This window comes from Populus euphratica, unplaced genomic scaffold (assembly GCF_000495115.2).
Source record: "Populus euphratica unplaced genomic scaffold, PopEup_1.0 scaffold76.1, whole genome shotgun sequence".
Lineage (NCBI taxonomy): Eukaryota > Viridiplantae > Streptophyta > Magnoliopsida > Malpighiales > Salicaceae > Populus > Populus euphratica.
In genome coordinates this window covers 1380160-1396284 of record NW_011499890.1, presented here as the reverse complement: position 1 = coordinate 1396284, position 16125 = coordinate 1380160, and the positions used below count along the sequence as shown (strand labels likewise).

Sequence of the window (16125 nt, the reverse complement as noted above, 5' to 3'; positions counted from 1 at the left end):
GAAAAATATTTACTAAAATGCGTCTCAAGAGTTAATAAAATTCTCTCTTACTCTGTCATCCTAGTAATAACAGTTCTGTCAAATGATTTTATTAAAAACAAAAGTAATTAGTTAGTTAGTTTTTTTTTTTAGTTATTACCCTCTCCCTACAACCAAAATGAGACATTGTCCTCAAAATTAGTTAGTTAGTTTTTTTTTTAGTTATTACCCTCTGATTAGTACTTAAAAGTGCATTCTCTCCCTACAACTAAAATGAGACATTGTCCTCAATGTCTTAAGACAGAAAAATAGAATATAGAAGATATTACCTGAAACAACGAACATGGACAAACCTGAAACATACTTAAATAAATATAAGAAATAACATAACACAAATATTATGTTATTAATAAGATCAAAAGACATGTTCTTACTAACTAAAGTTTAAATTATAGATGTGATTGTGACTCATATCTTCACTTAGTTTTACATTCAATAACAGCTTAAATGCCATCTATAGGTCAAGGAGAGACTTTCCATCCAGTTTTTAAAAAAATTAGCAAATAGGGTTTTTTATAGTCAAATTCCCAGGATTATACTGAGCATGTTATTTATAAAAATAGGATCATTAATCAAGAAATGCAAGGCACATTGCCACTAGAATATGTTCCAAAAGTCAATAGAAGATTATCTGAAAACTCTTTATGTTTTGAAATAAATCCTAACTTTTGATAATTTTCACAAGCTTTGCAGAATACATGTGTATCTTTGAACACGGTGGGCCAATAAAATTCATATTATAAGATTTTTGCAGTCATCTTATTTAATGAGAAATGACCCTTACTTGCCTCAAAATTACAAAATTTAATGACACTACTTACCTCATTATCCAAAATGCATTTTTAAAATATTTAATCAAGATAATATTTGAATTAATAAAATTCATCATTATAAAAATTCTTCACTTTGTTCAAAAAAATTTCTTTATGTTCGGTACTCTAGTGAGCTGGAAAAAATCCTGAAGCAAGAAAATTGATATTTTTAGCAAACCAAGGCATTGAACCAAGAGAAAGTTAAAATTTATTAGGGAAGTAATTATTGATTGGTGTGATGTTGAATGTTGAATATATTGTCAATCTTCAGAAAAGATTCATATCAATATGTTTGGTGCCTTTCTTGTCTTGATTTCTTCCTATTTGAAAGTTTTAAAAATTTTAAAATCGTGATTGACTTTCCTTTATTTGGTCATGGCATGAGAAAATAAAAGTATTGGTGGAGAATCAGTCTTTTTTAGGTAATGTTTAGGTTCAACCCTTCATCACCCTCAGAAATTGACTCATCATCTTTCTCACAAGGTTCAAGAATAGGTTTTTCAATAACCTTACTATTGTAAAGAGTAATGACAAATTGGACTTGATCTATGTGTTGGCTTTCAAGCTACTTACACTTGAATTATATTGCTATTTAGGATTTTTCTGTGATTGAGATGAGAACTTATCTTTCTCCTAAAAACTGAGAGCTTATGTGAATTTTGCAAGAATATTTTCAAAATCTATCATAGTTTGAGCAAGTTGAGTGTTGATTATCTCTTTCTTTTCTATAAATACATGCAATGTTTCCTCAAGATTTCTTCTAAGAGAGGGAATATAAGAAGGTGCATATTCATGAAAATTTTAAAAATTATGGTGTGTTTGAAATTGTAGTTATGAAGTTTGTGCATTATTGTTATTACTCTTCCAACTGAAATTTAGATGATCTCTCCAACTAAGATTATATGTTTGCGAGAATGGGTTATGATTTGACCTTTGAAAACTATTTAAAGTACTAGCTTATTCATAGAAACATTCCTTGAAAGAAGGCAAAGTTGGACAATTATTGGTTGAGTGTTTGTTATTTTTATAAATTTGATACATAATTTTCTGAACAGATTTTAATTGATAATTTTTTTTTTAATTCCAGTGTCTCAAATTTTCTAGCTAAAGATGCAAATTTGGCTTAGAGGTCATGATCTTTCCTAAGGTTGTACATACCACCACTAGATGTATAAAGTTGAGTTTTACCTAGTACCTCATAAGTACCTATAGTGTCCTAATTTTGAGCATTTTCAGCTAACAAGTATAAATACTTTATTGCTTCATTAGGGACTTTATCTTTAAAAGTTCCATTACATATTAATTAGATCATTTGCCTATCTTTAGGTGTTAACCCTTCTTAAAAATATAAAACCAATCTTCATGTTTCAAAACCATGATGAGGACAAGTATCAAGCAAGTTTTTATACCTATCCTAACATTGGTAAAATGTTTCTCCTGGCTTTTGAGTGAATGTGGTGATTTGTCTTTTAAAAATTATTTTTGCATTTTATCTCAAGCACGAATGGATGCTGACCTAACATTTTGTAGCCATGTTTTAACTTTATATTTTAATGAAAAATTAAAAAAGCTTTAATATGATGGTGTTCATGATACAATTTAAGTCATTATAATTGTTACAAACTTCTTTAAATTCTCTAAAATGCAAGTATGGATTTTCTATATCTAAGCCATAAAAAAAGGTAAATTTTGAATAATGGTTGGCTTAAAATTGAAGTGAGACGCATCATAAGAGAAAACTATACATGAGAGTGCACTTGTTTCTATAGGATTCATATAGTCTCTAAGTGTTCTAACTCTATTATTCTCATTATGAAGCAATTGATTATCCTTTTCGGTCATATTTTCTAAAAATAATAAGAATTCTTTAGAAAGTCTACTATTTAATGTATATGACTAAACTCTCATGCACGTATAGGAAAATAATAAAATGAAGGAAAAGAAAAGAAAAGGAAACAAAAGTTGGATAAAAAAAGTGAAAATATAAAATAAAATAAATATTATAAGTTATACAAGAATTTACCTTCCTAGCAACGATGCCAAAAACTTGACAAGACTAAAAGATTGATGTCTTCTCGTAAGTGTAGGAGTGTCAAAGTAATTAATAACCTAGCAAGATTGGGGTCGAACCACATGGAGATTTACTATATAAATTATAAATGATGATGAGGAGGAGGACTTTGAGATGTAAGATTATTGTGAAAATTAAATAATGATAAAAACAATTATCAAGGTTAGAGGATCTCCTGATGGTATTTTAAATAAATATAATATAAACTCTTTTTATTATTCAACTGGAAACCACACATAAAAAAGGTTCCAGTCGAATAATTTGTCATTAATAACTTATTATAAATTATTAACATGATGATATTAATTATTTTATTTAAGTGACACCAAACTTTTAAATATTGTTAGAAATTCATGATGTTAACTTACATTAATAATAAATCAAGTTTTTTTCATAACACAGGTGTAGATTATATACTATACGGTTAGCTATGAAAGTGTCAAATATTTGTTGTACCAAATGTTATACAACACGAATCTAGAATAACCATTTAACAAGCAAGATATTAAGAATTAATAAGATAAAAATGTTGAGACATGTTAATAGCAAGTTGTTTAGGATATAATCATTGAAGTTCATTTTGAGTTTATATTATACTTATCCTAACACCATTAATGAAAAAACTTTACCTTGACATAATAAATTTAGCTAAATATAATGAAAAAGAGAAACATAAATAAACAAAAGGAAAACATGATTATATAAGTATAGTAAAGGAAATGAAAGACATAAGTAAAAGATTAGTGAAAACAAAACTTAAACAATACAAGAGATTAGTGAAAACAAAACTTAAGCAATACAAAAATATGAACATTGAAGATAAATATTTACTATAAATTAAAGATATCTTATATTATTAGACATGTTATTATAAAACATGCTCTAGTTAAAAGTTATTGATATTTCAAGTGCAAAATGATAATATAAAACCTTGGTAAAAATACACTTTTAAGTACTAACTAGTGCCGCTATGGTCTCTTTCTGGTAGTGAGGTGCTTGTCAGTGTAGATGGCGTGGTTTGTCAACGATGGACCTTTTTTTATTTTTTTCTCCCTCCTCCCTTAAAAATTACATGTTAGCCCTTTTTATTTTTACTATTTCAAATTATTTTCTTATTCTATTGATTTTTTATTTTTTTTATTGGCTCTTTTATGAAATTTTTATTTATTTTTAATTTTATCTTTCAATTTTAATTTATCATATATTATTTTATTTTTTTTAATTTGGTCTTTTTTTCCCTTGGCCTTTTTATAGAAGTTTTTGATTTTAAATTTTATTATTTAATTCAAATTCATAGTATATTATTTTTTATAATTTGGTCCTGGTTCTTTTTATTTTTTTCTTATTCTTTTGTCAATATTATTACTCTTTTCAATTTGACCCTTAAATTAAAAACTTCTTATTGCTCTTTGTGTTATTTTTTTATTTTGATTTTAGCTTTTATTTTTTTAATTAATATTTTTTATTTTGAATTTTTGTTTAATATTTTATTCCAATTTAGTTCTTCAACATTTTATTTCTTAAGGATTGAGTTTCATGATTGTTTAATATATGATGCTTTCAATCCAACAACCCAACTCACAAGTTTGAAAAATTAATAGAGATTGATTTTTTTTTTTTTATGTCATCATTCGACTTTGAATTTTTTTAAAAAAAATAACTTTATGGTTTTCTTTAATTCTTTTTCTTTTTTATGTCATCATTCGACTTTGGATTTTTTTTAAAAAAATAACTTTATGGTTTTCTTTAATTTCAATCTCATGACTTACAATGCGAGTTTGAAGGGTTAATCCAAACTGAATCTTTGATTAATACGCACAAGAAATATTTATCATACTAACTTATTTTGACTTACTGGTTTTTTATCCTTTTATTAATTTAATTTGTCATTCTTTATTTAATTGGCTCAGAATTAAGCAAAATTATTTTTTTTTTATTTGATAAAGGTTTTTTCTACATGTTATCATGATATATATATTTGTTTTCTAATATTGTCTTTCTTCATGTGATTCAATTACAATCAGTTTATTTTTTTAGTTGGGATTATAACTGGACTCTCTAGATTATTTAAAAAACAAAAAACACTTATAACACCTTAATACTTTACAATAAAAATAGTAAGGCCCATGACATAGCATGGGCCCGCCTAGTATATGTGTGCCGGCTGGTGCATCGTAGTGAGCGAGAGACTTGCGCCAAATCCAAACTCTATCTTTCACTTGTGTAGGGATGGCGTGAAACAATAACCAATTTTAATAGATTAGCCTGAAACGTACATGTTTAAACCGATTCAGAATGAGGGTGTTTTTTTTTTTGTGTTAAAAAGAATTTTAATTTGGTGTTAAAATAAATTTTTAAAAATAAAAAAATATTTTTTTAATATTTTTTCAAGTAAAAAATACTTTAAAAAATAAATACTAATAATTTCAAACATTATATTAAATACACATTTGGATATTTTATGGATCAGGTTTAAGTATTTAAAATTCATATCCTTTTAAGCAAATAAGTTAAGTATATATAATGATTTTGGGATCTGAAATGAGCATGAATAATACCAAAATCTCCCGGAATATCGATAACCATTGTTAGTTTTGTGTTTCAATGTTATAGGTATGTACGTAAATGAAGCCAATCATATAGATTGTGGAAGACCCTCTATTCTTCTGTTTTTTTAAAAAAAACAATAATGAACCATTCAAAAGGGTGTTTGTTTTTGCATTTATAACTGTATTTTAAAAACGTGTTAGTCTTGAAAAAATATTAATTTAATTTTTTTAGTACATTATGATTTATATATACTAATATCAAAAATTAAATAATAATAATAATAATAAAATAATAATGGATCATTCACAGGGGTATTTATTTTTAAATTTATAATTATGTTTCAGTGTGTTTTAAAAATATGTTGGTTTAAAAAACATTCAAATCAATATTTTTTAAATATATTATGATTTTAATGTGCTGGTATAAAAAAATAATACATCATTCATAGGGATTTTTGTTTTTATATTTATAATTATGTTTGAGTATGTTTTAAAAGTGCATTGAGTTTAAAAAAAAAATTAAATTAATATTTTAATAATCTATTGTATTTTTAATACGATGACATAAAACATTTTATATCAAGATACCAACCCATATTGATACAAAACCATGGAAAGTTTGACTGTTGTCTTAATGGAGTGTACTCGTGGCATAAAGGGGCACTGACCCCTTGTGCAGTTCACATGTCTCCATGTGTGCCTTCCAAAATGTTCATGTTCTCTAGTCCACATGATTAAGCAAAAAATTTGCTATGCCCAAAGAGTCTCAGAGAAGGGGAAGAAGAAGGAAAAAAAACAGAAGGTGCATTGAATGCCATAGAACATACCATGTGGCTAGATGTTGACTCCTCTGTTCTATCTCTTTGACCACTCAAGTCTTCATTCTATATTAGAATTTATTTGTAATAAAAAAATTAAAAAAAAATACACCAAACAAGGCCAGCCATTACGCTTTCTGATTTCACCTCTGTTTTTTTATTTCCCTTTTACTTTTACATTAAGGTGAAACTGTGGTGGAGATTTATGGCTTTGAATGGGACCTTGTCGATATCAGGCTCGAGGAAGGAGTGGTCTCTTTCATATGGTCTTGTGTCATAAATCACATGCACAAAACGTCGTCACTTGTACACCAAAAATTCTAAATATATTTTCCATGATTCTGCTGATTGAAATATTATATCATGGTGATTGAAATAATCTGTGAAGGTCACATGGAGATGGCATCACGAGCAAGATTATTTTGTACGAAACTCGCAGACCACGACCAGGATTGCTTGTATCGTTGAGTGCTGAGCCAGGTGGGTGGTATCTACATTTGTATTTGGGCACATGTTGACCAGTCAAACTGTAACATAGCACCTCTATTGCCTTTTGTGATTTCAATTTAAAGGATATATTATTCAATACCCTCAATATTAAAACACAGAGGTATATAGGATCATGCCAATCCTCATGCGTAAAGATCTCATAATAGCTTATTCAATTTAGAAGGTATTTGAATCCGGTGATTAGCTAGCTACGTGGAGTAAGTATTTACAATGTATTTTTGACACCGTAAAAAAAATATAATTGCAAAACAAAAACTATATGCATATATATAATTTAATAAATCGAGAATCGTCTATGATAATAAATATAAAAAAAAAAATACTTGATAACATTTAAAGATTAAATTAAAAAAATTAAGAAATAGATATGTATTAAGACACACGATCTTGCAATAACGGTAATAAACCTAGTTGTGTTGAATAAATTTATTTTTAAAAATTAGTTTTTTTATTGAATTGGATAAAAAAACAGACAAAAAAAAGGATCAAATTAATATTTGTTTGAAACACAAAAAAAAAAAATTAAAGCATTGCTAAAGTTTTCTTTAAAAAAAATTATTCATGAATTAAAAAGTTTGACCCATTTTGGATGGTATTCTTTTTTTTTTATAAAAGTACTGAGACGACAACGTATTATATCAATATAAGTTAACTCAAGTTAATCAGTTAAATCTGTAACCTAGATCATAAGATTATGATAATTCTATAAAAAAACAAACAGAAATAAGCTACAGTGCTTAATTCTAAATTAACTTAATGTTGAAGACAAACAGAAATAAGCTACAGTACTTAATTCTAAATTAACTCAATGTTGAAGAATAAAATTAAAAATAAACATACTCAACTCAAAAAATAACCAAAAAAAGACCTAAGTTAATTGGTTTAACATGTCAAACACGCAATCCAAATTATGGATCCCATTGGATTCAAAAGCTTTTTAATTTCAAAATTATTTTTTATTTAATTATATATCAACCAAGTACATGAGATTTTTTTAATATCAAACACTAACTTTTAAAAAAACAAAATAGAGGTGGTGCTAGAAAATTTGACGAAAAGGTTTTTTTGCTCAAAAATTTAATTTTCACCCGGTTATCGACCCAAAACACCTAAAAAACACTATAAATGCCTTAATAAACCCATATGTTGTCTATAATAACCTAAAAATTAGTCTAAAAAATCAAAATCAACCTCAAATAATAATTAAAAAAACTTCTTCATGTTAGATTTATTTTTTAAAACAATTTAGAGATGAAAGAATATCTAAATAAAATTTTCCTCATCGAATAAAACTAGTTGACACTAAAATCTCTTTTCTATCAAATAAGAGACTAGAAAATAACAAATAAAACTAGTTGACACTTTCTATCAAATAAGAGACTAGAAAATAAAAATAAAAATTAATTTTTAGATCAAAATTTGATTTTCTTGAAATTTTAAAAAACAAATGGATCTAATATTTATAATTTGAAAAATATAAGAACTACAAAATGTTTTGCCAAAAAATTTAAAATACTACTTATTTTCTCAGGTTTCTTTTTTTAATTTTACCCTTTATTTTTTAACCTCGTTGGTTCCCTAACAAATTAACTTAAGATTGGCTTTCAATTGTGTCCCATAAGAGGTATTTTAAAAAAAAGAAAAAAAGCTTTCGAACAAAAATTAATTGCTCTTTATCAATCCACGGTATAATAAATCAGTTTTTACAGTAATATGTTTTGCGTTCGCCTTTTAGATAATAGTTATTATACACAGTACTTAAATACAAAATCAATGTCTTTAGGTTTGAACTAAAGGCATCGAATTTAAACATACGGTTTAATCGAACCAAATGTATTGAACAGTACTGTACCTCTATTTAAATGCAAGAACTTTAATGGATAGTTAATTAACATGCTATCAAAGTTGGATCGACCGAGTATTTAAATATGTAGATTAACGTAAAGTTAATGTTTTCAATTTTCAATCAAAGGTTATAAAGACCACAATCTCAGTAGAATTATCAAAAAACTATCTCAATCCAAAAATAATTAAATATAATAATTAAAGTAGAATTTATCAAAAAACTATCTCAATCCAAAAATTTAAATTATTAAATAAGATTATAAAATTAATTTTACACTAATTTTTAATATATTTTCTTGAGTTAAAGTTATTTAGATTATTTTATGCTTAATTTTATTAATTTAATTAGTTAGAATATGATAGTACACTTTAAATTCATAATTGTTTGATTTTCAAGATTCTAATATTATTATTTTGATTAAAAATTTTAAATTTTTAAGTTAAATTAATTTTATATTTTTATATTGTTGTTGTTTTGAAGGTCTGTATTGTTGTTGTTATGAAAGTCTGTAGCTTAATGACTTTCGAGGGGGGGAAAACTGTACAATGATTACTTGTGAGAAAGTTTTGGAATCAATAATTGATTAAGAATGCATTTGATCATGGGTTAATCCGGCTTTAAATAATCTCCTAGGAAGAACAATCTCGGAGTGTGTTGCCCACAGGATGACGCAGAGCACAAATCAATTTAAAAAATCACATGGCGAGTCTCAGAAGAGCACCCTTGGTGAATTATTTATCTGTGGCAGCTTCAAATTTCATTTGTTTTCTATTGAATAAAGATTTGATTAATTGAAGAACGTTGAGCTTCATTTCTACTGATCCAGAGGGTTGCATGTGCCTGTGAATCTAAAACTCCAAGGTTCACATGTAGAAATATGAAATGCAGTACAGTCTCCTATGCTATATAATGGCATAATAATTAAGGGGTCATGACGAAGTGATAAGGATTTGGGATCAAAGGATTTGTTTTCTTTATGGTCTCAGATTCGAGTCTTTAATTGTTCATATGATGGTCACTGGAGGTTTATATGGTTATTAATTTCAGAACCCGTGAAATTAATTATGGTGCACGCAAGTTGGTCCGGACACCACGTTAATCTAAAAAAAAAATTAAGAGGTCATGGAGCTGTCTGGCTAGCTAGCATGGAAACATTCTGGACGAGAGATGGGGCACATATACATACCAGTGGCTCACGGATATGAATCCAATCTGAGTATGGCATCTTTCATAAGAACAGTAACTCTCTCCTCTAACCAACTATAAATAAAAGCCATTAGCCTTTTAGATTCCAACGGTGAAAAACTGATTTTATATATAAATTAATTTTAATGTTAAAAAGTTATTTGCGCCGCCCATGTATTTTAGATAGTGTGTGTAATACCTACACAACATTAAATATTGCTATTTAAGATACCATTTGATATGTCTCACAATTCGTTACGATAGTAAGGCATGTGTTTTTCAATGACAAATAAAAAAATATTAATGATAAGTTTTTTTTATTTATGAAAACATGTTGGTCATGGTTAAAAAACGAAAAAAATAAAATAATTTAGCTATTTATTTATTAAGTTAAATTAAGTTCTAATTCTTTAAAATTAATTATTGAATTAATTTTTTTAATTTCCTTTCTTGATGCTTTATTTTTATATCATTATTTTAATTGCAATGTATTTGATCTTTTATTATTTATTAAGTTAATTATTTTTTCAATTGCATCCTTTTAGACTTGTTTTTATATTATATTTGATCCTTGTTCTTTTAATTATGATATTTTTTATTTTAAATTCTTTATTAAATTAATTTGTCTTTAGATTTCATCTCTTGATCTTTTATTTTTTATCAAATATGATTTTTATTCTTTTGATTGTTATTTTTAGTTGTTCTTATTTTTTTTTAATTGAAATTGTTTTCCAATTTCATCCCTTATGATTTGATTTTTTTTCTTTTTATGTTAAATTTGATTCTCTTTCTTTTTAAATCTACATTTTTTAAATGAATTTTTTTTTAATTTGTTGTTTCATGTTTATTCCCAATTATTTTGGTTGATTTGAAATTTTGTATTGTTATTTTTTTATTTGTCTTTTACGTTATAATCTGGTCTCATGATTTGTGTTATAAATTTTAAAACTTGAACTGGTTCGCTTCAATTACTTTAAAATTTTCATCAATTATTATTGAATTCATTAAAAATTGATTTCCTTTATTTTTTTATATTTTGGATTCTTTTGTATATTTGATTTTTTTTACTGTTTAAGGTTTGACATGATTCTAATTGTGGATTTTGAGAGTCATATGGTCAAGTGGTAAGGATTTAGGATTAAAGGATTTATTTTTTTTGTGGTTTCAGGTTCAAGTTCTTAGTTACTTATATAATGATCACTAAAGATTTATATAATTGTTAATTTCAGAATCCGTGAAATTAATCGTGGTACATGTAAGTTGGTCCGGACACCCATATTAATCTAAAAAAAATTAAGAGGTCATGGAGCTGTCTGGCTAGCTAGCATGGAAACATTCTGGACGAGAGATGGGGCACATATACATACCAGTGGCTCACGGATATGAATCCAATCTGAGTATGGCATCTTTCATAAGAACAGTAACTCTCTCCTCTAACCAACTATAAATAAAAGCCATTAGCCTTTTAGATTCCAACGGTGAAAAACTGATTTTATATATAAATTAATTTTAATGTTAAAAAGTTATTTGCGCCGCCCATGTATTTTAGATAGTGTGTGTAATACCTACACAACATTAAATATTGCTATTTAAGATACCATTTGATATGTCTCACAATTCGTTACGATAGTAAGGCATGTGTTTTTCAATGACAAATAAAAAAATATTAATGATAAGTTTTTTTTATTTATGAAAACATGTTGGTCATGGTTAAAAAACGAAAAAAATAAAATAATTTAGCTATTTATTTATTAAGTTAAATTAAGTTCTAATTTTTTAAAATACAATGTATTTGGTTTTAAATTAGTTATTGAATTAATTTTTTTAATTTCATTTCTTGAGGCTTTATTTTTATATCATTATTTTAATTGCAATGTATTTTATTTTTTATTATTTATTAAATTAATTATTTTTTCAATTGCATCCCTTTAGACTTGTTTTTATATTATATTTGATCCTTGTTCTTTTAATTATGATATTTTTTATTTTAAATTCTTTATTAAATTAATTTGTCTTTAGATTTCATCTCTTGATCTTTTATTTTTTATCAAATATGATTTTTATTCTTTTGATTGTTATTTTTAGTTGTTCTTATTCTTTTCTTAATTGAAATTGTTTTTCAATTTCATCCCTTATGATTTGATTTTTTTTCTTTTTATGTTAAATTTGATTCTCTTTCTTTTTAAATCTACATTTTTTAAATGAATTTTTTTTTAATTTGTTGTTTCATGTTTATTCCCAATTATTTTGGTTGATTTGAAATTTTGTATTGTTATTTTTTTATTTATCTTTTACATTATAATCTGTTCTCATGATTTGTATTATAAATTTTAAAACTTGAACCGGTTCGCTTCAATTACTTTAAAAATTTCATCAATTATTATTGAATTCATTAAAAATTGATTTCCTTTATTTTTTTATATTTTGGATTCTTTTGTATATTTAATTTTTTTTAAATTTAAATTTTTTTACTGTTTAAGATTTGACATGATTCTAATTGTGGATTTTGATAATGTCACTTATTAGTATTTTGTTTTTTAATATTTTTTTATAAATATTTATTTTTTATTTTATCATTTTACAGTTTGGTTCATAGAGTTTGACAAAAAATTCTATTATCTGTGAGTCGTGGATTTTTTTCTCTCTCTCTTAAGAATACAATGATAGTGTTTTGGCATTATATTTATTCAGTTATAAAAAAATTGACCTCATCCACGGTAAAACAATCTAGTGTAAACCAAATTAAGAAAAGAATCACAGGAGAAGGACAGGAAAGGAAGAAGATTCTGCATCCAATGTATAATAAAAAAATCCTTGAAGTCATTTTTCGAAACAGTTTCCTTTCTTTCCATAATGATTTTTATTTTCTGAAACAAACATGTTGTTTTTCGATGATTGCTGGGTTTCATAAAAAAAACCAATTAAATTATAACCATATCAGGTTACACGTTGACACGCTCGATGTTGAAAAAGGTGCCCCAGATGGCAACCAAACTTGTGGTGGGAAATCTGTGTCATTGTTAAAGTAAATTAATGATGGTGAAAGTTTTATTCCTGGTAGACAGAATTTCTACACGGCACAGTTACTCGGAATGAAGTTAATGCCAAAGCCAAAGAGAGAAAACAGGTAGATAGCAACAATGACTGTGACCTCTGGTTTTGCAAGGACAGAGTCACAGAAGCAAAGGAGCCCTACTTCAATGCAGATCGAACGCACTCCTGGTTTCACCACAAGTGATTAACAGTTCAATTATTATACAGATCGAGCCCTGTCCTTTATGGAACAATGGGCACAACTCTCTTCGCTGAACCAGCTAATAACTGTCTGCAGATGAGCTCTCTTCACTCTCTCCTTCTGTATGGAGCACTGTGTGATGAACTTTGAGTTTTTTTAAAAAAAAAGGGGGGGACCATGATGGAGCACCGTAACACAGCAGTAGTGTCTCCAAAATAAACGATGGATCTCCAAGAGGAGGGAGGTTCAAGAATCAGGAGATCATATAGTAAGAATAGAGACCAGGAGACTTCAGAGAACCAGCCAATAAGATGATGCCATGAGAGCAAATAAAAGAAATATGGATACAATGTGACCAAATATACAAACCAGGCAAGAAATTTGAGTAGCAAATTGAACACTGGTTCACATCTTGAAGCCCAAATCACTATTACTATATAAAATATCGAAGCCCCACCACAGTCCCAAGTCCCATCCTTGATCATTTATCTCCCTCTACCTCTCACACACTCACTGTTTCTCACTCTCATACACATATACATACAAAGAAGTATCATACCATATTACTTGCTATTACTAGCTAGTCGCTACTAGTTTCCAAGGTTTAGATGGCTGAGAAGTGGAAGCTATCGAAGAAAGAAGGTTCATCTTCTTTCACAAGAAGTTTCTCAACAAAGAGTTCATCTTCCAAGGCTCCTCTCTTGAGGAGCTCATCCCTTAAAATCTCTTCTCCGAAGTGTCCTCTTCCAAGGAGTTACTCTCAAAAAAGCTCTTCCATTTCACGTAAATGTAGTAGCTTAGCCAAGGAACAGAAGGCAAGGTTTTATATCATGAGGCGCTGTGTTGCCATGCTTGTTTGTTGGCACAAACACGGTGATTCTTGAAGGAACATGCAAAGAGATCGAGTAAGGGATTAAATGTATCTTCTTGGTTGCTTCTTCTTCCTTTTTTGCCCTTCCCTTTTTCTTTCTGAAAGATGGATGTTGGGCTTGGCTGAACTCGTAAATTTTCTACCGTCTGACCAAGAAGACATTGGTATCCTAGAGAGTTAATATCAGTTGTAATTACAATTTGAAGAGCTAGAATTTTCTACTTTTTTTGCAAGAGATCATACATCAAATATAATCCAACAAAAACTCCAAATAACCTTTTTAATTCATTGATTTTTATTTTCTCTGCATGCATTCTTAGTCCTATTGGATCTCAACACTAGCAGGACTTGTTTTGCTCTGTTATTGGGGAGCTGTCTGATAGCAGTCTTATCTCATCTCTTCTCTGTTTCCGTTTTCCTCTCTGTTTTTTCTTGATGGGAGAGAGATTTATTTCAGCTGTTGGAACTGGCAGTAAGGTAGGCCATTATTAGTTAATGGATCTGCATTGGGAGTGTCACTCATCTTTCAACCATTCATAAAAAACAGTTCTGTAGAAGGAAATACCAGCAAAACTGATCCTACTATGAACAACTTGCATGCAGTTTGATTCTAAAGTAAGAATATGGATTCTTTCCAAACATCTCTCTCCACTAATGAGCACATAGCATCTAATTGTGTCACTTAAGCACTGAAAAATATCAGAAACCACAAATGACTTGACATGACATGTCTCGCCTATTTGATCAACTTGAAGATAAGAACTTGTCATAATAGAGAAGGTATCTAAGCTCTTAGCTCCTCGATTTCATCGAATCTTTCAACAGTCACACTCTGGCTAGGATGCATCAAGCCATCCCAATCTATAATCCTAAAAAAAAAACCTCATGTGCAACTAGATGAGTCAATAAAACTCAAGCCCGTGTGCTATTGTGTGGAATGGAACATGTGAAAGTTATGCATTTTATTGGAGAAAGTATGCAGTACACATGGTATCCACACTATTAGTCACTGGAGAAACACCAGTCATTGTTTCCTCAGAAGAATATTGGAAGAATTTAGGGTAAAAAGCAAACAAAAAGAAAAGAAAGAGGTTGCATATTCTAACTTTCCGAAAATCAGTCGTGGAAGACAGAAGAAAAAAGTTCTGCAGTTTTGAATTTGAGCAGAATCAAGCATTACAAGCTTTTGTTTTTTGTCTCGTAATTAAAAACCAATGACTGTATGATAATATAATGTCATTTCTTCATTGCAACTGGCAGGATTGAAATGGCATCAGATCAAGCAATAACATGGAAAAAGACCACTTTATGATCAGAATGCCATTGATACAAAATATTCCACCACAAGGTTTTTTACATGTCACCTGCGATAAGAGCAGCGTCGGAAGTTGAAATGCCATGTCCTCAGTAGGTGGCCCTGCATGAAACCTTAGAATGCAGGTCTCACCATTGATCCCATCATCCTCACAAGTATAAGTTGGAGTTTCCGTCCTGATAATCAGGCCTGGTTAAAGATAGGAAACTCATATCTTTGCACAATCTTTGGAGGTGGATTGTCGTGATCATAGTGAGTCCTCTCATATTTGTTCCATTCAGATCCAGTGTGAATAGCATCCAAATACTTGGGCTTTCTCGGTCGGTACTTGTCGTCGTGCCACCATTCTACATGTGAATCCAGGTTCACTTCTGTTGCGTGGGCCTAGGAGTTTGTTTTATTTAGTTTCCTTTTCTTTAATTAATGTTAATAAGTCAACATTTATGTAAGATTAAGAAATGTTTTTTGGAGGGTCAAATCTTAAATTTTACTAATTTTAAATTTAAAATTTAAAATTATTAAAAAAAACTAAGAAATATTTTTTTTGACAGACACGACCCGACCGCCCGTGTTCTTCCACCCTCCCTTGCCTCTACCTCTCATTCATAAGATGTTTGATGCTCTATTGTTTTTATATTTTAAAAATATTAGGTTCTTCCACCCTCTCTTACCTCTACCTCTCGTTCATAAGATGTTTGGTGTTCTATTGTTTTTATATTTTAAAAATATTATATTTTAAAAAATAAAGGTTAAAATTGGAATTATTAATTTAATGATTAATTGATGAATGGGTGACCAACTTTTATCTTAGTGACAATCCTTATCTTCTCTTGTCTACCCAAAACGTCATTAATAACGTCAAAATTGGAACCAC

General features: G+C 28.3%; 1 protein-coding gene across 1 annotated transcript; it reads left to right on the top strand.

Moving 5' to 3' along the window:
* Nucleotides 1–13237: 13237 nt before the first annotated feature.
* Nucleotides 13238–14345, top strand: RTFL2 (ROTUNDIFOLIA like 2). Its single transcript, XM_011033971.1, has one exon. It carries the CDS (start codon nucleotides 13674–13676, stop codon nucleotides 13947–13949), a length of 276 nt encoding a protein of 91 aa, XP_011032273.1. The 5' UTR covers nucleotides 13238–13673; the 3' UTR covers nucleotides 13950–14345.
* Nucleotides 14346–16125: the final 1780 nt, after the last annotated feature.

Coding starts and splice junctions, on each gene's coding strand:
- RTFL2 (XM_011033971.1), top strand. CDS start 13,674: ATGGCTGAGAAGTGGAAGCTATCGAAGAAAGAAGGTTCATCTTCTTTC.